The sequence below is a fragment of the Platalea leucorodia genome (assembly GCF_965183815.1).
Source record: "Platalea leucorodia genome assembly, chromosome: 1".
Lineage (NCBI taxonomy): Eukaryota > Metazoa > Chordata > Aves > Pelecaniformes > Threskiornithidae > Platalea > Platalea leucorodia.
The window spans coordinates 152,062,095-152,087,367 of record NC_138823.1 but is presented as its reverse complement, the minus strand read 5'-3'; the positions used below and the strand labels follow the sequence as shown (position 1 = coordinate 152,087,367).

The 25,273-nt window shown below is 40.4% G+C and overlaps 1 protein-coding gene across 10 annotated transcripts in view; it reads right to left on the bottom strand.

Annotated features, from left to right (window-relative positions):
• The window catches only part of SVIL (supervillin), a 65,817-nt gene that overhangs the window by 1,978 nt on the left and 38,566 nt on the right, over positions 1 to 25,273 (bottom strand). For 8 of the 10 annotated variants that reach the window (XR_014229060.1, XM_082320415.1, XM_082320420.1 and 5 more), the window contains 20 exons: positions 22,737 to 22,887; positions 19,040 to 19,129; positions 18,871 to 18,957; positions 17,589 to 17,766; positions 17,129 to 17,301; positions 15,731 to 15,886; positions 14,857 to 14,993; positions 14,192 to 14,339; positions 13,922 to 14,067; positions 12,877 to 13,052; positions 12,632 to 12,776; positions 12,021 to 12,297; positions 9,912 to 10,063; positions 8,610 to 8,715; positions 7,581 to 7,788; positions 6,783 to 6,916; positions 5,932 to 6,087; positions 5,384 to 5,527; positions 987 to 1,108; positions 34 to 189 (listed from right to left, as the gene is read on the bottom strand). Coding sequence is in view for 9 of the 10 variants with exons in the window: in XM_082320415.1 (XP_082176541.1) it covers positions 34 to 189; positions 987 to 1,108; positions 5,384 to 5,527; positions 5,932 to 6,087; positions 6,783 to 6,916; positions 7,581 to 7,788; positions 8,610 to 8,715; positions 9,912 to 10,063; positions 12,021 to 12,297; positions 12,632 to 12,776; positions 12,877 to 13,052; positions 13,922 to 14,067; positions 14,192 to 14,339; positions 14,857 to 14,993; positions 15,731 to 15,886; positions 17,129 to 17,301; positions 17,589 to 17,766; positions 18,871 to 18,957; positions 19,040 to 19,129; positions 22,737 to 22,887 (3,042 nt within the window). In the remaining variant the exon portion in view is untranslated. The remainder of the gene's footprint in view (positions 1 to 33; positions 190 to 986; positions 1,109 to 5,383; positions 5,528 to 5,931; positions 6,088 to 6,782; positions 6,917 to 7,580; positions 7,789 to 8,609; positions 8,716 to 9,911; positions 10,064 to 12,020; positions 12,298 to 12,631; positions 12,777 to 12,876; positions 13,053 to 13,921; positions 14,068 to 14,191; positions 14,340 to 14,856; positions 14,994 to 15,730; positions 15,887 to 17,128; positions 17,302 to 17,588; positions 17,767 to 18,870; positions 18,958 to 19,039; positions 19,130 to 22,736; positions 22,888 to 25,273) is intronic. The other 2 variants (XM_082320418.1, XM_082320421.1) reach the window with 1 other exon arrangement.

The window sequence follows — 25,273 nt, the reverse complement described above, 5'->3', positions numbered from 1 at the left end:
CACAGAGTAACAGCGCACCTATTCTCTCCTTACCTCAAAGTCCTCATCTGAAAGATAAATTTCAAGCTTCAGTGGATCAACTCCCTCCGGTAGAGGCCTAGCTAAGAGATCTGCTAGTGGATACACCGTTTTACACAGCTTGGCCAGCACGTCCTCTACAAGGATTATCTGATTAGAAACATCAGCATCCTGTAGGAAGAAAAGGAACACAGAACAGGATCACAGTGCTGAAACCACCAACTGCTCCCACTGCAGTCTGCAGATGGCATGGGATCAACCTGTACTGCCTGGCCCGTGAGCACAAAGCTACACATCCAGGTCTGCACGTAGGCGAACGGCCCTGCCCTACAACAATTTCACACCTGAAAAAAGGTCTGCACTTAGCAGAAGGACATCCTGTAGTCTCAGAATCTCAGTTCAAGGCTGAATTCTGTGTTTAGTCATGAAGCCAGCATTTGCCACTACGGATGGCTGCAGAAGACTTACAAAGTAGAAAGTGTCATTTGCCTTGAGATGCCCCTTCCCTGAAGGCTTTGAAAGCAATCACATGTAATTTGGCTGTGACTCTGCTTCCCAGGCAGGGAAGTCAATGCTGGAGCTCTTGGAGCCAGCTGATCCTTGCACTTCGAGCCTGGAGGACGGACCAGAACTGCACGTGGCTGCCTTTTTCACATGACTGAAACAGTTGTTCTGCTAAACTCTAGCACATCTCTTTCTAAGAGATGATTCAGCTAACACTTTCCTCCTGTTTATAACAAAAAAGAATATGAGAAGTTACATGGAAAAACAACTAGGAATGCTTCTGATATCCACACTCCCAGTCAGAATTTAGCTATCTTTTTTTTTTTCCTGTGCAGACTCCTGAACTGCACTTTGTAAGTTCATCCTCTGGACTTTGGGGCTTGACAGCACAAGCAAGCAATATTACTGACAACACAAGACGATTACTAGCGATAGAAAACAATCCGTGCAATGAAAAGATTTACCATTTCTGTGATCTCTGCAATGTCTTCCCTGTGTTCCCAACTTGGGAACATATTAGTGAAGGTCAGAGGCTCCAGGCCAGCATGAATTAGATAGGATTTTGGGGGCTTCTTTACATTTTTTCCTAGAAACAGTCAAAATAAAAAAAAAATAAAAAAAAAAATAAAAAAAAAGAGAGAGAGAGAGAGAGAGAGAGAAATTACAAATGGTACCGTATTTTGCAATGTTACCCACTATCCAGAGCTACCTTGTAAGCATGTTTAATTGATTTCTTCCTGAAAAGCTTAAGTAATTTAAGGCAGTAGGAATAAATTTCACCAGGATTTTTTTTTAATGTAGTATGGCACCTTTTAACATGTTTTCAGTGTTCTTAAATCTGCCTTTTACTGTATCTGACCACAAAGATCAAACTACATATGCTGAAAATCCCCCCCAGTTACTTCCTAACCCAATGTATTTCTTATCTTACAAAAGCAGAGTAAGAATAGAGTAAGCTGAGGGTGATGGTCTGAAATTAGCCAAATTCAGGTAAACGAAACCTTCTGGTATGCTCAGCAGAAATGTCCTGCCAGCAGCAAATAAAGCTTAAGCTTGGAGGCTTAAGTGAGAATGTTTAAACTGTTCTTAACTTGGGATACTGAGGTCTAACACAATCATTTTATTACAAATTCAAAGGAATGGGATGTGAAAGTGAACAGAGGTATTGCAATGGCTGGATGGTAATTACTGATGATTTTCAAAGACGGTCCTGCTTCTTTAAAACATGTATGTGTGCACACTATATAGGACATGGACATAACCCTGCCTAGGAGTGATGCTGTATCAGATTAAGTGGCTAAAATCATTATGCCAAGTACTGGTGAAAAAAGGCCCTATTGGTTGAACGATTTCATTCCCCATTGATTCGAAAGCACTGATAAACTCCAAATATTATTGGAAAGAGGTAGACAGGCAGTCAGGGACTGGGAGAAGCTATCATTCAAAAAAACATTGTACCTTCATTTTACTTGGATTCAAACAACTCTGTCTAATCAAATCTTTCTTCCAGATAGGCAATGGAAAAGCTGAAGATGTTGCGAAGTTCAGAATCAGGTGAAACTAACAGAGCAACATGACACCACCTCATTTCTGAGGGCTGTAGCTTCCCTAAAAACTGCTTCTTGCAAAATTCTGTTACTCCCTTCATACAATCTCAGAGCATCTTTAATGCAATAAGATTTCCTCCAGAGCCTGTAAGTCCATCGCAGAAGATCCTGTTTTTTACTGTAGTCCCTACCTGCACTTGATGCACGTGGGCTGTCAGGCAGGAGGGTCTAAAAGAACACAGCCCCCTCCTCCCCATTGCCGAGGAGCACCCCAGGAGACTGATGCAACACCTGTGCTGAATGCAAGCGGAGAGCCTGGCTGGACATCGTTGTTCTGTTAGGTTTGCAAAACCTGAACATTACAGGTTTGGCTTTACATCAGATGTTGGCAGCAAACTGATTAGAGAGAATCTGCTCACATGAAACTCTGAATACTAGAGATAAAGCTCTGTGGAGTAGTCTAACAAACGTATTAGCATGCGAGTGCTTTAACTATACAATTTAGACAGGAGATTTATCATTTGAATACTTGATTTTAAGCCTTCTCTTCCACGTGTTTTCACTGTGGTTTATATGTTCATTCTACCATGAAAAACTCAACAAGCGCTTAAAAACTTTGCATTTAAAAAATGTGTGAATCTGCTCTAGTAGTGCTGCTCCACTCTCAGTAATTCAGCAAAGAAATAAAAGAAGAGTGGCATTTGCTAATGTTCCAGTACAGGTAAGATGAATTTGTATGTGTATTTGTAAGTGGAGAAACATTTCCATTGCAGGAACTCTGCCCTCAGCACAAGCTGATCTCCTCACTAAGGATAAACTCCTTACTGATCTCCTCACTGAAGGGCAAACCAGATTCTTCCCTCTCCTAGTGGTCTGCAGCTCAGCTCTCCAGACTGCTGATTTAGCAGGTAAAACCACAGAAAAACTTTCAAGACATTTTGACAAGTTAAATAAGGTTTATGCACAAGGAAAACTGCTAGATATATTCAAGAGATATCCAGACTTGCTCATCAATCTCTTTCATACCATCATGTAGTTAAACACTGTAAGCCAGGAAAAGAAAAAAAAGGGGGGGTGGCAGGCAGCGGGGAGAAGGACATAGATGAGGAAAGAAATGGAGAGAGAAAAAGAAGAAAAAAGCATTTTAATACTTCCAATCACTCAACTATACTCTGGTAGTCAAAATAATTGCAGCAGCATTGGTATCTCCTGAAATTCAATTTCTCCACCTTGGTAAGTAACAACACATAAGAGCTAGTCAGCCCTGACAGGTTGATGCAATGAAATTTTGAAGTGGTTGACAGAATCCCAGATCATGAAAATGATAGACCACCAGAACAGCATAGTTTGAACAGTAAAAAACTGCTAAAGAAGTTCACATCAGCTTTGGCAAAGAAATAGTACAAGTAGAATCGGTGTTTAACAGTAAAAAACTTGCTCTGTACCTATCCAACCACACAGCCCAAAGCTCTTGAGAACTACTCCATGGCAAAGAGGATAAAGCCACAGCTGCTGCAAAGTCATGGCCAGCGGTAAAGACGTAAGTGCCCAGCAAAAAAACTTGTCCTGTGATACATGTGCTAAACTTTAGACCCCTAAGGAGTCACCGAAGAGCTTTCCACTGTGCATCAAACTCAGATGCGGCAAATTCAATCCAGTGCAGAAGGTATTAATCCCTTTTCCCATCATCGAACTCTATGAAGTTCAAGAAATCTGGAAAAGTATCCAGACCTCAGCATGTGCATCTGATTCCATCTCTGCTGGGGCCAGAAAACATGATTTTCATTACCAGACTGCATCAGGAACAGAGACCAGGTTCTTACTTCCATCTCTCTCACTAGCCTGCTGAGCAACTCTGGGCACTTCATTGCATGGGGCTCTGTTCCTCTATGCTGATGTTCACTTCTGCTGTGGAGTGCATTGTATGAAATGATTTCAAAGAAATAAATCTTATCACTCCTTCTGACTTGCAAAAACTGGGGGTGGGGGTGGTGGAGAACAAATAACTGGCCTCTTTAGGAACTCAGCAGTCACTGCCAAAGACTCTTCCAATTACTGCCCTGTCTCTAGCAGCCCATTCCTAAACAAATGCTGCTGTTTGGCAGGGCAGTGCCAGGGACACCAGAGAACAAACCATATAGAGCAATAATGCAGTCCAATAAAGGTCACCTTTCAGTGTCTCCAGTACCGGTTTTTAGCTGTCTCCTGCCAGGTGTTACCACCTCCCATCAGTGACACAAGACAACTGAGTAGAAACACAACACTTGCTCCTACTCTTATTCGACCTGCAGATTGGGAAGGAGAGGCTGGCTTATCCTCATAAGGGTGGAATCCAACAAGGATTTCCCTCTTCAAATATACAAATGTCTATGGGAGAAGATGACAGATACCACCAGCTGCGTCACAAGTTGTAAAGTTTATTTTCTACAGAAGAAATCAGTGGTATCGTGAGGTCTAGAAGTCTGTAAGTGAACAGGCTTTCCTTGCCAGAGGGCATAGTTTGCACCAATTAAGCCCTAGTGACTTACTCACAGTGGGAAACTGCTCTGAACTAACAGAACATGGCTGTTACTTATGCCCTCTTTCCTGGATGGTAACCCCACATCTTTCTTTATCCATCCTCCATCAGAAGATGCAAGGTCTGTTCCCAGCCTCACATAACATTAGATAAAGTGAGAGGAAAGCATTACGGTGTCTCAAGAAAACTCTACTAGTGCAGGAAATAATCTGGTCAGTGTACTCTTACATGATCATCAATTGCAGCTTGAATCACTGCACACTGAGTGGCAATAACTCTGTCTCAGAGAAATGAGCATAGAGCCTCAACTCTGTGCGCCAGCATTTCCAATGACCACCTCTGTCTGTGTGAGACTCATTCTCGATCTTCAAAGTCTTTCCACCTCCCCCACTAAATCAAACCCCAGTTACATCAGCAAACAGTATCTTCATTCAGTCTTTTGATGCACAGAAGCTTATGAAATCTAAAAGGAGCTAGACAGAAAGCATTCAGGTTTAAGTGGCTGTGTTCTCAGAATTCCCTTTTAGGCATCTAATGTCTGAACTCTTCTCCCACAGTGGGAGGACAGAAGAGAAATAAAGCCTTTCCTCTGAGAATTGAGTCAGCAGGGTATCTTGGCAATTTGGGAATGCCATTACTACACAAACGGTTTGCTAAGAGCGAGCAGAGAATGTATCTTCCAGCACACTGATGTTTATCAGTCCCATTGGGGAAGCACCTGGGTACTTTTCAGCTCAGGACAGTAAGGCATGAAGGTGTGACACACTCAGAACAGCCAGGCACAGCCATCTCTTACCTTTGCAATACCGGAGCACTGTCTCCATGGCGCATTTTCTATCTGTAGCCCACCTGATTCGAGCTGATCCAGCAATTTTGTTTTCCACTGGCCACCAGCCTTGCCACAGGTACACTTCATGGTGATTGTCAACAAGGAACAGTGCTACACAGCCAAAAAAATAACAAATCCATCATCAGCCACTTATTAGTTCTCGGAATCCCCTAAACAACCCCAGTCTTGCATGCTTGTCAGCATCAGGACAGGACCATTTCAAAGCTTAGCAAAGCTTTTTGTTATTCATCTAGCTGAACCTCAGCTGAACTGAGATTCTCTCATATTAACAATGTATTTTTATACCAAGCTTTTGGGATACATGTATGTTTAATTAGTTCTCAGCATCTTTATGATAGAAAAATTACTGTTATTGCTTAATGCTGTATAAGCATCACACGCATGCATTTTCCTGTGATAAATCAAGTTAAAAGTGATTACAGTTACTGAGTCACTGCTCAATGCAGGATAGCGTTATCTGTTTTCTTGTTACTGAAGTATTTTAAAACCTATACCTGGCTGTGGGGCAGTGTAAAGATCCTCTTGCAAGAATGGCATGGAATTGATGACAGCAGGGTCTCTTGAAGGGTAAACATACTCGCTGGCTGAGAATTCTCCTGATGAACTACTGAGGCTGAACAGGCGGGGGGTGAAATTAAACTTTCCAGGATCTTTAAAGAACAAAAATTAAGATGATTTCCAATAGAAAATGCCAGAGATAAATGTAAAAAGTGAAAATTTAAAAAAAAAAAAAAAAAAAAATCAACTTTTAGAGTGACTGTAAATTCTCTGCTTTTTTAAAAATCAAGACAGACGACCAGATGTCTTGGGGGACCAGCAACAGCTGTGAAGAACTTGAGCTAAAAGGCTGGCTGCCATCAGTTTGAATCTGATCCTGGCTAGTTACTATCAGCCATTTCATAACTGGCTGTTTTGCAGCTTAAGTGAAGCAAGCCCATTTCAGAGTTTACTTTTTAGCTGACAAATTTTCCACTTGGTAAATTGATCCCCCTGCTACCTTTGTTGGCAGTTTCAAAGCGAAGACTGGACAAGAATGCATGCAGAACTGCCTCCTAAATCCCTTCAGCAGAGAAGCAAAATGTGTTGGTAACAGCGTTAACTGTTGCTCTGTGCTGCATGAGTACAGAGGGGCTGCAGAAGGGGGAGAGAACAAAATGAAACACTTCGTTTTCCAGCACTTTCCTTCTAGAACAGTATTACTTAACTCAGTAGATTTTTGGAAGCATCTCTCTGAAGGGATCATCTCAACTACCAAGAAGTTCTTCAAAAGCTTTACATTAAATCTCACAGTACCATAGACCAGTAAAGTAAAATGTGAGTGCCAAATCCAGGAATGCAGGTCTACCTTGCAACATGCAATCATAAGCCTTTCGATCTCTCCTTCCTAATGCGTCCCAGAATCCCAAGGGCTCTGACCCTTCATCACATTCATGTATCGTCACCTTGCTGCTGCTGTGCAGCCCTGCCTCCAGCGGACATCTACAAAACACAAAGAAAGAGAGTGAACCCAGCTTTCCTGCCCCCAACACAGCTAACGCAAACCTGCTGGCCACTCGCATTATTAGAACACAAAAGCACCCTATAGGCTTGTTGCACACCTCATGTCAACATAGGCTTTTTGAAAATGACAAAAGTTATCAAGAAACAAGATATGGAATTTCAGCAACCATTCTCATACCATTTCTGATCACATCCCCAGAGTGGAGGAGATGCTCGCATGAGCTCTCAGTAGGGATTCTCAGGGCCTGTTTTTATAACTACTGCTGTCCTCCTCACATGCTTTCCCAAATTCATTTCCTTATTCACAAGGCTTGATTCTAATCCTCGTATCAACTAGGATTTAGTTTGCTATTCAGGTATTGAGCATCCCCCTCCAAATGGAAAGAGACTGGTTTTTTTTCCATCTGTAATTAGTACAGTATGAAGAATAAGTGCATTTGACCTTAAGTGAAAGTGATTACAGAACATGTGTTTTCCCCACTCCATCGCATCAACTACCCATCATTCCTCCTCCTTACCAAGCATGCACATGCTGCCGTTGTACTCACAGGACAGCTTTATTTCAACTTTTTTTTGAGGCAGACTATTTTAACTAAATTGGTAGCCTGTATAAACATCTCCAAAATATAGGTCAGACACTCACTGTTCTTTTATTTTATTGGCTGCTGTTCTTCCTACATCCTTGGTGTGAGATTGTGCTTTGCAGCCATGCCACAGGTAGATAAGAGCTTTATTTATATTGAGGACAATCATGGATGTCCGGGAACGCAGGCTGCTGCAGTGACATGCTACTTCAAGTAAGTTTCCTTCATTGGGAACTTCTCCTCGCACGCAATATAGCCTCCAGTCACCTGGAGCAGACAGGAACAGTGCAGCAGTATTATACAGTCACATGGGATTGAAAATTCAAGACCTCTGCTCTGGAACAGCTGTTCTCATACTAGATGAATTTCACATATCGCATGCCTATATTATCACAGAATAAACTAGCTAAGCATCAGGTTTGGCTAACACTACTTGAGAAACCCTGGTGCAGAAAAGATGCCTTATGAAACCTTGCTACAAGAGTACAAGCGTTAAGAGCTGAAGAGCTTAACAGAGCAGAAGAGTCAAGTTTCTGCTCTGTTTCATACAGGAAAAAAGGAGAACCAAATACAGTAGTCCTTCCATTCAGCTCTTCTTCCCCTGTGCACCTTAGGCACAAGAGGTCACATTCAGATACGAACTGGAATGTGTCCAAGTTACACCTGCACTGAAATTCTCCCACCTCAACTGCAGCATTCAAGGAGTATGTTGCAAAAAGTAATAATGGGTAACAAAAGCTTGAAGTTCTCCTTGGAGCAGGAGAACTGCTTATAAAAATACTCTTTTGCCCCGACTATGTAGAAAAGAACATATTTTAACGCAAACTTTGCTTAATTAAAAAACAACTTGAACCATTTATATGCATAGCAATACAATAAAGTCAGCTTGCTCTAGGGTGACAAAATCCATTCTAAACTCAAAGAAGAAAAACTACCTTGAAACAAAGCATGGCAAAGCTGTCTCATGGGTTTCATGGCATTCATTTCTCTTTTTCTACAGAGTATGGTAGTTGAGACTGCATTCAAAGCCCTTCACAATAGGTAAAAAAGGATTTGGGGGCAGAAGCTCTTAACTAACAGTAATTTACTTTGTGCATTTTCTTCTTCCTCTTCCCTTCTTCCAGCATGCACAATCATCCCTCCTTGGAAGCACTGCAGGAAGCATGGCGGTTCTTTCCCTTGAAGCACTTGTACCTGGAAATTGAAAGCACCATTCTTCATTAAAAAATGAAGCAAGTATACAGACTCAGGAAAACTAGTCTCTGGATTATTAAAAATTATATAGTTATGGCCACCCACGAAGATGGCTTCCCTTGTACAAGTGCTGACTATTGTTTAAATTACCATATATATATCAGCATGCAATGGGTTTCATATGTGACCTGCATATTAAAAGAAACCTCTAGTTGGAATCCAACAATCAAGAGTTTCAGAGGATAAGGAATACCAAATAAACTTTAATTTAAATTAGGTTAAACTAACCATTATTTGAATTCTTTACAGGACCAGGCCATCTTGCCAGATATTCTTTGAACCTATTATGAGATACTGTAGGAATTGAAGTAAGTTCACAATTTGCTGTAAAGTGGTTTATGTGACAACATGCACATTCTTTGCTCATTAAACATTGCATTTTGATTATGAAGCTGATATAGCCAATTGTTAAATCAGCTATGTTGCACAGCATCTCACACTCTGGGTCAAGTGTATTTGTGTACCTCCTCTATGAACTCTTGTCTTACTGGTCACGGCCATGCTGCTGTTACAAAACTAATTACACCGTTATCAAGGTACAGAAACTAACTTTAACCCTCCCTTCTTGTGTGCTGGTAACAGTCAAGCCACAGCAAAGCCTAACTCCACCTAAACACAAAGCAAGCTAGCCTGTCCTCTGAGCTTCAGACTAGCTGTATCTGCAGTTGCTAGCATCTCTGCAAAACAAGGCAATCTACTCCATAATTAGGGAGTAAACAAACTGAAAATTTCAAATGTATTTTCATGCCTTGGCCTGGCAGAAAGTGCTTCTCCTGTTCTCAGCACTAGGAAGACAGGACTGTTATCTACACATATATGGAAGGGAAGGCACAAATTTGTTTAACTGTGCTTCACCTATTCCTGCAGGGAGAGGAGAGAAGACATTCTTCTTCAGCCAGTCTCAGAAACATCATCTTTAGAAGTGGGATTTGGGAATGACAATCCATAAGGGAGCTTATGTGTCTCTGGAAGTTGGAATAAAGCCAAAAGTAATTTTGAGGGCTGGCTATTTGCACTGGCAAGACGACCTTTACAGAAAGAGAGGAGGCAAAAAAGATCACCCACATATACTGTTAGTGGCTACCTGGGCAGGCAAGTCTTACCAGGACTGCCACCTAGGTCTGCAGGAAGCTCACCTGTGCTCCTCTCTCTTCATCAAGTTCCACTGTCATCAGTGCGGATGTCCCTTTCTCACTCACTGTGGAGTGCCTTCCTTGCCAAAAGAAATACACGCATTTCTCTTTTCCAACAGCTCTTACTTGTTGCTCTCCTTTTTGCCTGCTTCCAACTGCAAAACAGAAAGCACATGCTGAAGAACGTACTCTGGCTATAGGTTTAAACAGCACGTGGTTTAATCTCATCTGCCAGCTCAGCACTATCCCGTCCAGAACAGGAAAGATAAAATGTCCAATTGGAGGAACATTAGGTCTCCAAGCCAGTACGTCCCCGTGCAAAGTTGGCATTGTCTCATCAGGTGGATGTAAACCCACATGCAGAGATGCCTGTGTTGGCCAGAGAAAAAGATGTAGAAAGAACTGGTACTATCTGGAGAGAAATAACTGACATCACTTGAGCCAATTTGCATGTGAAAGGGTATGTCCAGTTATGTTACCAGAAGAGTGCATTATGGCTCATTTTCCACATTACACACTGTTCTTTGGCAGCAGGAGAGTAGCTGGCTGCTAAGTGATACTGGAAACAGCAACAGCTGAGAAAGCTACAGGCATAAAAGAAAAGTCTTTCCTGGTAAAGTGATATTAGAAAGGAAAACTACAGAACAAAAGAACACCAAAGCCGTATTTTGCAGTCATAAAAAAAGTTACCTAGATTAGGTAAGCTTTATTTATTTATTTTTAAAAATTAACTTGGTATTTCATGTTGGTCTGGAAAGTGGGTTAGCAGCAACTCTTTGCGTTTGTTGGGGGTTTTTTTGTTGTTTTTTTTTTGTTTGTTTGTTTGTTTGTTTAAAGGATTGGTATTTAGTTGTTATGATAAGCAAATAAGGTTTACAGCAAGTGAAGTGCAACAATACAACCAGTTATGGAATATTTTACTCTTTCCAGTGAATACTGAATAAACAGATATAATTAAATCAAAGATTTAAAAAAAAAAAGAGCTTTAAACCAGATTCTTAAAAAAATATTAAAACTTCTGCCTTGATTTCAGCAGTGCTGAGCAGCATCCAGCTGAAATACTTAGGAGAAAGCATCTTGTTTTTTTTCAAGTTGAGAATACTCAAACCACTAGCCACTTCTAAAATTTATGGTTTTTACTCTTATCTGGACATTCAGCCCATAAAAGTACTGCCTCCTACATAAAAAATTATTGTTTTGGAGTGATGGAATATATTTTCATCCATTTTGATTAGGAGCCTGTTTACAGTTCAGTGTTAGTGTTACCCGCTTCTCCCAAGACTTACAAGCTTTTGTATTTTTCTTGGATTTACCAGTATCTGAACTCAACGATCCTGAATAAGACCCACTTACATTTTTTGGCTAAAAGCCTGAAGCTATATAGCTGTTATACTGCTTTTAACCAATTTTAATATTTTCCTATTTGGAACAATCATTTTTAGACCATTTTTATTTTACTTACCACAAAAGCCACCTATTCTTAGTTTAGTGCCAGAAAAGAGAGTTCCAATGAGCATACTGAGCTGACTGATTCTCAACATTTATCTGCTGCTCTCAGGCTCTTTGTCAGAACACTGCTAAAAAGTTTTCCACTTGAGACTGAAACCCATAGCAAAGGGTTTCCAGAAACAGCAAAAAGGACAGCAAGGGCAATGAATTGGCAAGGGCTTTTCCTGTCATTGTTACTGTTCTGCATTACCCAGCAAAGGCTTTCCTTGTTGCTAAGCCTACCTCTCTTGCAAGACATTCAGACCATTGTCATTAGTCCAGCTGCCTAGTTATTTTGGTGTTAAGCTGTGGGCACAATTCTGGCTTAATGAGCTGTCCTGTGAACACGTACAAAACCACTGTTGGGTAAAAGCAGAGATGCACGGTATTACATTTGATGTATGAAAAATAACTACAACTTTTTTTTTTTAAATGCTTTCTTTTAAAAAAAATAAAATAATAAGCTCTGCTTCTTAATGGCCTAGGAAGGCTAAATTATCATTTCTAACCTTTAAAACAGTTTCACATCCAAGGAAGCCTAGGTCTGGATCTCACTGCTAACAGCAGCAGTTTCAGCTGCAGTTCTCCATGTTTCAGCAGGATGAAATGGAATTGTTCACTAACCTGTAGTGCTCACCATGTACTTCCACTTCACCACATACGTGTCTCCCTCATGGAACTGCCCTATGCTTTGCTTAGGCAGTCTACTATAATCGAATTCCAGGATGTGCCAGACATCCACAGACGCAGTGATAATTTCAAACTGCCTCCCATCTTCTCCTTCTACAAGTCCATAGCCCCGGCCAATATTCATTCCATCCAAGACTGTGCCTACATTCGTTTGGGGCACAGCTACCATTAGCATAACATCGTATGGTTTAGAGTCAGATCTGGATTCTTCCTGTCAAAAAACACAGAAGAGATTTCTTTGAGCATAGCTTTTTTCTTCTTACCCCAGTTCCACTCAAACAGTTTGACTCCTGCCTATTTCAGTACTTTAATATCTTGTCATCGTTTGATGCCTTGTCAAAGCCACCTTGGCAGTATTCATTGAGCTGCTTGGCACCAATGTAAAGCAACTCTCTGAGTTCACTGTAGGTGGTGATGTTCTGACTGCTAGGTCAAAGCCCGCAAGATAAAGAAAGTGCTCTGGATCCTTGAGAACAAGCTTCCCTGGCTTCCATCCCAGCTAGGTCATCTAGTTTGAAATACCTAGCATTGATTATTATATGCACCTTCTGGTGAAGGGATTCACTAGAGTTCTTCTCATTGAGTTTCTTCAGCTCTGTCCAATCAAGGAATTTTTCTTTGAACAGTATGGTCTCATTATGTTCTGTGAGTCTGCCAAACACAGCCCAGTCTGGGCGTCCTTGTCCCTTTCTGTACAAGGGAACAAAAGAAACAGAATCAAATTAAACACTGTGAAATAAGGGCAAGAAAACTAAGTTTCTGCAATGAGACTAAACTCGAGTTTTGATACCTGGGTATGAGGGGATTGCATTCCCCTGGGTCCAGAGGATTTATGTCACAATTGGAGTAGTCAAAGGTGCCATTCCACAAGTGTTTTGCCAGCTGGAATGCCACTTTTCTTTGTGCTAAAGTAACTTCTTTTCCATGCCATACATATACTTCACTGCCAAAATCAAACACCAGCACCTAAAAACCAAAACAAAACAAAAAACCAACCTCCCATTAGGTTAGGTGATACCCTGATCCTCCAGTTTCTTAGTGCTGCAAGTTGACAGTGCATTGAACACAAATTCCTCCAAGTATCTGAGTTTCTGCAGTGACACTAACAACTAGCACGGCAATGAAAGTAAGGCCAGGGCAGTGGTCTGCACCGTGACATCTAATTGTTGAGGATGACGGGAAGCAAGTATGGTGAATGCTATGAGGTGTACCTTTTGGTGGTAGCTAGGTGACTAGCAGATTAGAAAGCTCTTACTACTAAAAACCTGATTCTCTGTTGCATGACTGATGGCTGTCCAGTTATAGCAGCTTTCACTGACATTTAGACCTATGCTTTGTCCTGCAGCTGGGGAAGGCTGACAGAACATACAGCGTGGGTAACTGGCTCAGCAAACAGGCAGCAACTTGAATACTTTCAAGAAAACGCATCATGTCTTTATTTTGGAAATCTGCTCTCATTCCTACTTAGGAGGGTGAAATAGTTGTTTGAAAGGGAAAAGTCTGCTAAGGATAGAAATAAAAATGCTTGAAAGGGCAAACAGGTTTTTATTTTGTTTTGTTTTTCTGAAGTGCTACCTGTTTTGCACTTCATGACTTTGGACTGAGCCACTGTTGACGAAAAGATTTACTAAAATAGTTATTTCACTTTAAAGATAACATGATCTAATTTCTTGAGACCTGCAGCACACTCTGGACAGCAAAGTGTTCAGAAACTTTTCAGAAACACAGAGGATCCAATTTTCAGTGAGCCTCTGCATGAGCATTTGCAGTTACTGAAAGTCGTTATTAGCTATATGTTCCTGCACTTACCACAGGAGCAGTAAGTGGCACAATACCTCTTTTGGTTGTAGCAGGGTACATTTTGGCACCTTTCCCCAGTAGTCATCCTCAGGAATGAGTTTATCCTCTACAAGGCGGTAAATGCAATTTGTTTCTATTATTGCAGCTTCATACATTTCATCTTCATCAGGACTTCCAGCAGCTTAACGAAAAGATTGTCAAAAACAATAAAAAAATTTAACATCCAACTATCTTTACTAAAGAGAACCGACTCAACTGTTTTACTGTGATAGAACATCAGATACTGTAACTGTAAGAATGCTTACACTGGTAATTTGTCTGTCCACCAAGGAGTTTCCAGAAGTCTTTGGCTGCATGGGTATGGGTATTTATTCCTTCTTCTATAGTCTGTATATAAGAAGCTCTACAGCCAAGTTCCCTCTTTGTCTGAATTAAAGTTGCAAGTTCTGAAGCCTAAGAGATTAACAGTTATCTGAACAGGATTGCTTAAGTCTTTGGAATACTTGTGCATATCTTGTTCAGGGAGAAGGCAAAAGTAGATGGGATATAACAGAGCAAATAGCAGGAGAAATGTTTATTACTTGTTGCACTAAATAAACAGACACTAGAGAAAATGTTACAGAAATACATTCATTCTTTCATTTGCCTTAAAACAAGACTTGATCTTAATGAACATGGGAATAAAAAGGACATCCTCCAATTCAGACTATTTTTTGTTTGAGTGCAAATCTGTTTCCTGAGGATATCCTTTTTTCTCTTGCAGCTTCACAGCCTACACACTCCTACGTCAGCTTTCATTCAGTGCACAGGCTAAAACATACTTACAGGAATCCTGCATATCTACCTGTCACTGACTATCAGTTACATGCCACTTTTTGAGACAACTGGCACCAAGACTCAATTACATCAAAGAGACATACACTGCAACAGTTCTAAAAATAAATAATAAAAAAACCCAACTACTACTAACCTTTGCTTTTTCTATGACATTTGCAAACTCTCCTACCCATAAGAAACAGAAATGTGGAGTTAACAACAGGAAACAGTCTCCACTGTTCAGTGATGAGGCCCTTGGTTCAACTAATCTTGTTTGAACATGTCTTCTTCCTAAAGAGAAAACAAAGCTAATTATATTCCTTTGACTACTGCTATCAAATGCCAAGATCTAATTTGTTTTGAATGAAATACAAACAATCCCAGCACATTTAGCAAAATATATGGAAACACTGTTAAAGAATACTACTGTGGAAAAAGGGTTTACTCACAGGAAGCAAAAAAACCATTGCCTCCTATCAACTAATATTTCTATTATTTCCTGTTCTTGCTTTAACAACTTTGTGTCCTTCTGGAAAGAAATGAATTAAGTAAGTGGCAGACAGCAGCCAAATTCCAGAATCATTTACATTTGCTTAAGTGAAGCTATAGCACAGTTTCTGTAGGCAGTAAAAAGTTTTAAGAATTTTACTTTGCCAAAAAATTAGCTATTATTTTGCAGAATCAGATACATTACTACGCACTGTAAGGGGAAGTGGAGCAAGAACACTGTCACTTCCAAGTTATACTGAGCACTGGAAGAATGGGACAGTGCAAAAATTTCCACAGGAGATGGCTAGAATTCATGAAATATTCTGTTTTCTCCTTGGAAAACACACACCAGTGGCCACAATGCAAACCTATTTGTAAAGTTTTACATTTGTCACACAGTTCTCACTTATTCTTTTAGGTTTTGGACTTAAATCTCAAGCTGGAGATCTAGAACAAGTTAATCATCGAACTGTGGTAGTAACTCCCATATGTTACAATCAGCCTATTATGTATGGAAAGTAAAAGCAGTTCCATCATACCTTTAATTTGCAGCAGCATTAGCTTCTTGTATGGCACAGCACTGTTGTTAGAGTTTTGCTCTGTTAGATTAACACTCCGCAGGCTAACGTTGCTGAAGTTCTCTTTGCTTGCCAAGCCAGCAAGTGCTACTTCTGAGAAATTTGAGTTTGTAGACACTTGTACACAGAAAGAAGTTGGAGGAAAAAACACACAAAACAAACAAACAAAAAAGGACAAAATTATAAAAAAATTGGTTGTTTCATTAAAAAAATTATCTCCAGTTTTTCTCCTTCTCAATAGCAACAGCAAACCCACCAGGTTGAACTCAGATTAATTGCTAGCCCAAGAGCTTTGTGGGTTTAGTAGTACCTAAGTTTCTCGATATCATCCAAGAGTAAACTGTCAGTGTCAGAATTATGTTATTTGGCAGAAATACCAACTTTGCCAGGAAACATGTCTTACCCAATATTTTGTGAAGTATTGTGTAGATCTTCAATGCCTTATAACTGATTAATGATAAAAACCAGCAGAGTAGCCAAGGCTAATTAACTGAAATTCCCTCCAAATTTGTCTCAGCCAGTGTGATGTAACAGCCATTTACATTTCAAAGTCTTAGTCATGTTTTACTGTAAACTTAAAGCCTAAATTCTTGGCTACTTTTGCTTATTTCTCAACCAAAGACAAAGCACTTCATGAATTTCTAACTCAGGGATATGCTTCTCATCAAATGACAACAAAGTATTACACATATAATTAGTGTTTTCATCAATACAGGCAATATTTAAAGATGGTCTCCCTTTATTCAAATGTAATAAGGAAAAACTTGTACCCAAAATGCTAAAAGTGGCTTGACAAACCTTTGAGTAAATTTTACAATCATGCCTCTTGCTGTCCCTCTGGTTGTCAGGAGAAAGCAACATCACAAGTAAAACAAAAGTCCTGCCAGAAAGCACTGATCCTTTACGGAAATTAATCTTTCAGAGTCAAGAAGGCTAATTCCAGTTTCTGAGAGAAAACTAGGACCCAAAATTGAGGCCAGTGTACCTGAACAAAAGTTTATTCTTGCCAGCTCTCCCCACCAGCATAACATAACGCTAGATCTGCTTTCCTTGATCTCCTGTCCTCACCCTGCAGGCGTTGTGGCACTCCCTCTCTCTGCACAAGGTGACTGTGCTAAAAATAAATAATTAAATCCTACGCACAGGAGGTGGCTGTAGGTAGCTTTCCCTAAGGAAGTCACACACCCCTTCTCTCCAGACCTCCTAGAGAGCCTACATTCAACCTTATACCTCAATCAATTTATTGCCTCTCAGAAAACACATTCCATTCCTTCAGTTATGGTTTTTGTGTGGGGATTTTTTTTGGTTTTAATTAAAATAGCAAGACAGTGTCTTGTACAAATCATCCTGTTAGCTTACTTTTTTCTACTTTCATTCGCTTTGACTCCATGAAGGCAACATTCAGTCTTTGTTCAGTATATTCATGAAGAATGTCTTCTCTTGCTGCCAGCATTTTCAGGGGGTTTCTTGAGGACTGGACTCTGCGTGTAGGCCTAACTGCACGTTTGTGCTCTGCTACAGAAGATATTAACCTGAAAAACAAGCAGTGTTTATGATCATCAGTTAATTTTCCTAGTCAGAATCATCTAATGACAAGAGATTTGCTTTGATTTTGGGTGTGATGTTTGTTAGGAAATCTGGATTAGTTCCTCAATTCAGGCAGAAGAATGATTTCAGAAATGTGTGGAAGAAATGGACATGCTCACTACTAAGATATCCACAAGATGACATAAAGCTGAACATTTTGACCACCGCCCCTATGTCTGCATTCATAACAACGGGGGGAAAAAAAAAAAAAAATAAAAAAAATAGTTCTTACTTTGGTGCATAAGGATCAAAGATGGCATCGAAGTCCTCATCAAGGTCCAAAGGCACTGAGGAGGAAGGGAAATCCACATGGCGATAAAATTTGGAAAACGTTTCATCATCATCCAGCTTCATCACCTCTTTCACAGATTTTCCTGTAACTGTCAGCACTGTCTCTTGCATCCCAGCAACTGCAGGAAAAAAAACACCTCACCCAATAAATAATCATTCTAGAGTCTCTACCTCTAGAACAAATAAACATGGCTTGTTTGGTAGTTGTTGGGGTGGGGGTTTTTTGGGGTGGTGGTGTGTTTTGTTTTTGTTGGTTTTTTTGGTTTGGTTTGGTTTTTTTGGTTTTTTTTTTTGTTTTTTTAACATTGATGGAATTTGAAGGAGAGATGGTAAAAAGTCTGTTGGAAAAGAATGATAAAAACAGTTTAACTGCTACTCATATGCAATAATCTTTATTACAAAATGGCTTGGAAATATGGATGAATAAGAAGTCAGGCATTATCAAAAAGGAGTTGTTTTGGTAGGATGATATAAGCACTTTATGGTCTTGTATATCCCATCTTGCCTCCAACAACATAATTCCTTCCTCTGAAAAGATCTACTAGAACTACAAGTGGAAAAGTCACTACTGCAGACAAGTGAGTATGGGACAATCATTATCCTATGCTAGTGCCTCCTCTGCTGAAATGTGAATACATTTGTAATTTCTACAGTGTCAAATACCATAAACAGAAGGATTTTTGTCTTACAAATGGAGGACAGACATATGAGATGGAAACATCAGAGAACTCTAGACAGCTTCATGAATAGCCTACAAGCTGTACAAGGAAACTGTATGAGCTGCTACAGAGAGTCAGTTTTCAGAAAAGCAGGAAGGTGAATGAATTGTCCTTGGGAGCACTTAGTGTCGTATCTTGATTTTAGTAAGATTAAACTACATTTAAAGCTGTTTCACTGTATAGAGCAATATGGTTCAGACTGGCTGTGTCGTTTTAAGAAATTTTGCTCTCAAAAAGAATGTGTACATCATGTGTAGAGAAAGAAGGAAGTTATTTTGGCATTTGTGATTTATTTTATTGCACATTTGTAATACAATAGCATAAGGCTTTTTTGTTAAAATTTAGCAAAGACTGAATCACAAAATAAACTCTGTGATCAGTAAGTGCAGTCTGAACAGAGAAATATTCAGCTTCTGTTACCACATATTTTAACTAAGAGGTACTTCAAGAGATTTACTGAAGTTGGAGAGTGGATACATTGCCACCTTTGGTAACTCTACCAACCTTTGTTATTCAGCCTTCCCAAGAATGACTCCAACTTGTCAAGCTTCATGTCTGATTCCAATTGCATATCAGGCCTGGCTTCAATTTCTAAGCAAACCAGAAAGTAAAACTTGTTAATTGACAGGAAGTAAAAAAGCCTGAATATATTTCAGCCATTTTTATTCCTTACCTTCCAAGGGCTTTGTAACTGGAGTGGTAGACTTCTGCCGGTTACTGAAAGGGGACGCTACTGGTGTTAGCGCACTTGGAGAAGCCAGGCCTGCATAAGAACACAGAACATAGGAAATGCAGTCCTGGGTCAGCCCACATTTCCAACAATTATGAGAAAGGAAGCTGTTTAGGAAAAGGAATTATTCTGGTTCTGCTCAATATCTTTATCAACTGGATGAGGGGATCGAGTGCACCCTCAGTAAGTTTGCAGACGACACCAAGTTTGGCAGGAGTGTCGATCTGCTGGAGGGTAGGAAGGCCCTACAGAGGGACCTGGACAGGCTGGATCAATGGGCCGAGGCCAACTGTATGAGGTTCAACCAGGCTCAGTGCCGGGTCCTGCACTTGGGTCACAACAACCCCATGCAGTGCTACAGGCTTGGGGAGGAGTGGCTGGAGAGCTGCCTGGCAGAAAAGGACCTGGGGGTGTTGGTCGACAGCTGGCTGAACATGAGCCACCAATGTGCCCAGGTGGCCAAGAGGGCCAATGGCATCCTGGCTTGTATCAGGAATAGTGTGGCCAGCAGGACCAGGGAGGTGACAGTGCCCCTGTACTCGGCACTGGTGAGGCCGCACCTCGAGTACTGTGTTCAGTTTTGGGCCCCTCACTAGAAGAGGGACACTGAGATGCTGGAGCGTGTCCAAAGAAGAGCAATGAGGCTGGTGAAGGGTCTAGAGCACAAAGTGTTATGAGGAGCAGCTGAGGGAGCTGGGTGGTTTAGCCTGGAGAAGAGGAAGCCGAGGGGAGACCTTATTGCTCTCTACAACTACCTGAAAGGAGGTTGTAGCGAGCTGGGGGTTGGTGTCTTCTCCCAGGTAGCAAGTGACAGGATGAGAGGACATTGCCTCAAGTTGTGCCAGAGGAGGTTTAGATTGGATATTAGGAAAAATTTCTTCATGGAGAGAGCGGCTAGGCATTGAAACAAACTTCCCAGGGAAGTGGTGCAATCACAGTCCCTGGAAGTGTTCAAAAAACATGTGGATGTGGTGCTTAGGGACATGATTTAGAGGTGGAACTGGCAGTTAGGTTAAGGGTTGGACTCGATCTCAGAGGTCTTTTCCAACCTTAATGATTCTATGAAAGCAGATGAGCCTGGCCACTCCCTACAGTCCCTCATACTTCCCCAGCCTCCACAACTGTTGTATTAGGGATGGAGGAGTGTACTGCCCTGCCTGCAAGTCAGAGAGCAGCCTCAGAAACTGTCCCATTTACAAGAACAAAGCTTTGTTTCCAAGTGTCTGTAAGCAAGCTAACACAAGATACATGCTTTCTTTTGAATACAGTCATTTTGCTTGTTTTCAAGGTAGTAGCAGTTCATTTGGTCTGCATTTTGGACTCTGGTTCTACCACAAGCCACATTTTAAAAACATGCAACTGTTCGGAACAAAAAGATATGGTTAGCAGGGAAATTACCAGGTTCTTGCTTGGCACCTTCACCACCCCCTCACCCCCCTTTTTTAATTTAAACCCATCTCTATTAATACACATAGCAGGATGCATCTGACCTGTGAATGCTGTCCCTGGATTAAGCAGTAATTCTTGGGCCCTGTTGCATTTTTAAGAACATGTGGAAATGGAAGTAGAAATGGAAGTCAGAGTCCACATCATATCAAGCAGTAATCCCTCCTTTTGTTGTACTCTCCTCCCGCCTTTTCAGTAACTATCATAAAGCAATTCATTCTAGACCCAGCGGATAAAATAAGATGATTTTTGTTTAGTTCTTGTCATGTGAATCTACGTTGCTCTAGTAAGAGGAACGGCACTGTATAGGTTTCATGTTTTTTATTAGGTAGAAAAGCATACTGAAGCAAAGAATTGCTTCTATTGCCTCTTGTTGCCTAGATTTTCAGTAAATGGAGAAACTGACATTTAAACGTTCCTCCAATATCTATTTCCACTTAGCCATAGCTTACTAATTACTGAGCCACATAAGTTTAAGCCTTTAGTTATTTTGATCAGATTAAACCAACATCGTGCTGGAAGAATATATACTAACCACGTTTCCACTATCTTTACTGCAACTCCTCGCAAGTCATAATTGTCAAACACCAAGATGGATTTAGAATGTAAATCGAGTAGCTTTTCCACAGTTTTTTTCCCTGTTACCTAAGAGACTCAAAATTCCAGAAGGTTTCAAGTCAACCGGTAAAGCCTTCATCAAGACGTACTTGAGAGGACACAGCTCTTAAGCAGCTCTCCCAGGACCTAATCCACAAGACCACATTGAAAACCACTTCAGATGCTAGTAAAGGATCACCTTCCAATTAGGACTGAAAAATTTTCAGCCATAAGAAGCAATTAAAATACAGCATCTGTGCACATGTATAACAAGGACTTCATTTTGCATTGCTTTCTCATCATCTCTTAAATTAAAAACTCATCATGATAATTTATTCCTTTAGGCAGCAAAAATAGCACACATCTGAATAAAATCCCAGTTGGGCTACTTTTATTGATGCCACTGTCACAGGATTACCTTGCTTCTCCAAAAGAATGATCGCAGCACCTGAAGAGATCCTTTCAAGGTATTTTTCTTTTCCCCTTAAGAAGAGCAAATGCTATCACTTTCTATTCCTTTCCAAAGACCAATCTATTTGGCAAAAAGCAGTCTGTGGACAACTGAACGCTTTTTCTTGGCGACTCTCCAAAACAGGTTACTCTCTAAACACTGACCACTGGCGTTTCTAGCAGCAAAACAATGCAAGCAGCAGCTAAAATGTTACTAATAGATGTAATTCCTAATACCATGTACCTGTTTATCTGCCAACAGAATGTGGCTTGGATTGCAAATGGAGTTACTCCCTGTTGCAATACTGCCCTCACCCCACAATGATTTTTTTTTTTGATGGGTATCATTTAACTCAAGGTTCATTGTTGTTGTGTTTAATAACCAAGTTCTTGCAACAAAACAATATTTAGTATTCATTAACCATAAGAGATCAGTTCAGGTGCCTTCTTCCCAAAGCTATCATCTTCCCAGGTGCACTGCATGAACAGCTATGTTTCTGCCATGTACAGCCTTCAGAGACTCCTGTCCACTTCAGAAGAATGATTGCATCTGGAAACAGTGACTGAATTCAAGAGATCCCAAAAATGTCAACATTGCTCCCTTGTCATTTTTACTCCCTAGTTCTATGCAGAAATCTGTTCAGTGATTTCTTCAGCCAAACACAACACTTCAAGTTGTTGTCCAAAACAGCATCCATAAAAATAACACGTGTTTGCTAAATATTCCCAGTGATCCTGGGAGCAGGGGAAGTGCCAGCAATAGCAATGACTAGATTTCACAACTTCTCTCTAGACAGTGCACCTGGGTTTTCAAAGGAAGAATAAATAAGAAAGAATAATCCAGCTGTGCCCTCTGGGTTGTATTAGATGGAAAACAAAACATATGACTGTCCAGGTGATTGACTACCACCAGTCAGACAGAGCCCAGTAATAACTGGATGGTAGTGCAACAGTGCAGAACAAAATGGATCTGTACCAACAGCCACAAGAAGCTAGAGTGAACAGTCTCATGACATGATATTCAGTTAAAGATAAACAGTCCTCTTGCTAAACATGGATGCTGTTTCTGCATAGCTTTAGCTTGACTTTATTTTGACTAGACAAATAAGCAGTGGCTTATTTATATTAGGACCATTTCATCACTGACCTTTTTTTACCATTCGGCCAGCTACAGTGAACTGCGTGGAGTCATTGGCTGCTCCTTTACCCTTGGACTTCCAGGCTTCTTCTCGAGCTGTAATCAGGTGTTTCCTTTCTTCAATGGTCATCTGACTCTCCTGGTTATCTGCCATTCTCTGCTTTTTTGGGGCAAAAGAGAAGAGATGTTTAAAAAATAGATAAACTGACCAGGTTATAGCAAAGGACTGGCTGAACATTTCAACTCCTAGCTGTAGAGGGAAGAAAACAGGAGAACAAGCTGCTAAAGGAAAGACACAGACACAGCTTAGTGACCCTGACCCTGAGAAGCTTCATTGTCTTGCTGCCCCATTACACTGTGAACAAAAGGTTTTGGTCTATGCTCTTTGACCTTTTCTTGAAACTACTAGCCAAGGCAAACGGCATCCCTCTAAGCAAAGCAAACCATTACTCTGCATATGAGTGTTTTTCAGACATTGTTCTTTTGAAGCATGACTTGCTACACTAGTGAGATCACTAAACTGACTTTCAGCAGATGTTTTCAAGTGTGCAAATCTGCAGGTGGCACAGGGAATAACAATGAAGAAATGTAACTTCAGTTCGTGATTTCTGAATCACTCTCTTACAGTAACTCAATTCTCCAGGCAGAATCAGCAGCCTTAGTTCTCCAGAGGCTGCTCACTTTAGTTCCTATGTCAGCTTGCTCTACTGAATATTTTTCCAATGACGGTGATCATCTCCCTTTTTCTTTTTTGTTTAGGTCACCCTCAGCTTTCCTCACTTGCTTTAGAGGGTAGCAGCCAACAGCTTGAGTGATTAGAAGCAGCTAGGAGCACTAAGTATCTTAGGGCCCTCCTAACACAAAGGATTGATGATGGTACATTAAATAGGAAAGAAACTGAATTTACACACACTGCTGTAGCTAGGTCAGGCCAAAGAAATATGAATTCAATACACTTATCTTAAAAATGTAGCAACATTTCAGGGATTATGTTGCATAGAAATCAAGTATAAAAGTATGTTTAGTGCATGGGACTGTCAACTCTAGAATTACTTCCAAGTTGTGTGCCGTTTGGCATTTTTCTTCACAACCTAGCTACTAGAATTGAAAAAACACATGAAAATCTAAAGCTGTATCACAGCTCTACCTCATACAACCACAGAGGGGAAATGAAAAAGGACCCAAAAGCTTGTGAACATAAACACTCTTCTCTGTTTCAAGATACAAGGAAGAGATATAAACCCAGACATTCTTATTTATTTCTTTGCTTAAAATGAAACAGACGAAATAAATCAGTCACTTTATATAAAAACTCTTGTGACTGTGGAGGACACACCAAAATAGAGATTTTGTAGCTTTCAGCATTTACCAGGAACAGTACTCATCAGCCAGAAGAGTAAAGACAAGCCAAGGAGTGGCTTGTACAAGGACTAGGACATGAGAGCCCTCCACTTCTTCCTCTGGTTCCGTGTACCTCTGCAGCCTTCTGCAGGAATGCCTGCTCTCAATTTATTAGGAAAGACAGCTGGGCAGCCAGACACTATGACTGCAAGTCATGATAATCAAGATAAAAGCCTCTGATTTTTCCCTAGAACTCTAAAACGTTCAACAGAAATAACAAGATGCAAGACTATTCAATAATGCTTCCTCTTCTGTAAAAGCATCTGAATGCTTTAAATAAAAACACTGGAAGTAATCTCTGTTCACTTCCCCCAATCTCTACCCATTCCAATGTCCGAAGCACAGGCACCTCTGGGATGAACAGCTGGTAGGAAAAAACCAACAGCAACATACTAAAGGAGATCTTGGCAGGAAATTAATATATACATAATGAAACCACAAGTGAAATTTCATACACAAAACAAATACTTCTAACTTAGTGAGGATGCTGTCTTCGATTACAATATCAGGGGAAGTGAGTGAGAGGCAGGAAGAAGTAGAGTCATATGGATCCTTTCATATGCATTATTTATATTTTTTTAAGTGACAGGGGGCTCAATTTTGAATTTAGTCTCCAGCAAATACCTGAAGCTCCAGAGTCTGCAGAGCTACTGGAAATTCTGAAGACACAGACATGGAATGCATATGTGTTAATCACTACACACACAAATTGTAAGAAAGATCACGAGTAATTCTGGAGCCTTGTCAAAGGACATGAGAGAGTAAGTAGCTGTCTAATGGTAGAAACAAACTTTTTTACTTTTTTTTTTTTTTTTAATGTAAGATTTCAAGCTGCTCCATTGGGCAAAACATCCTTGGAGTTCCTAAAAAAAAAATAGATCAGACTGGATGTGTATGTTACAGAACTCCGAGCAATTCCATATTAGATCTCTTCATAATGCATGAAGACTCCCACCTTCCTCTAGTAATAAACAAATTGACTAAAAAAATCATAAGCTGAATAGACACCAAGCAATCCCTAACCCATTTAATTTGCTATAACAGTCCTGCTGAAAAGCAAAAGTATGTGTGATGCTTAAAAAAAGAATAATTTTCTATAGCTGGAAAACTAACATAAGCCAATACAATTGTCAAAAGAAATTTCA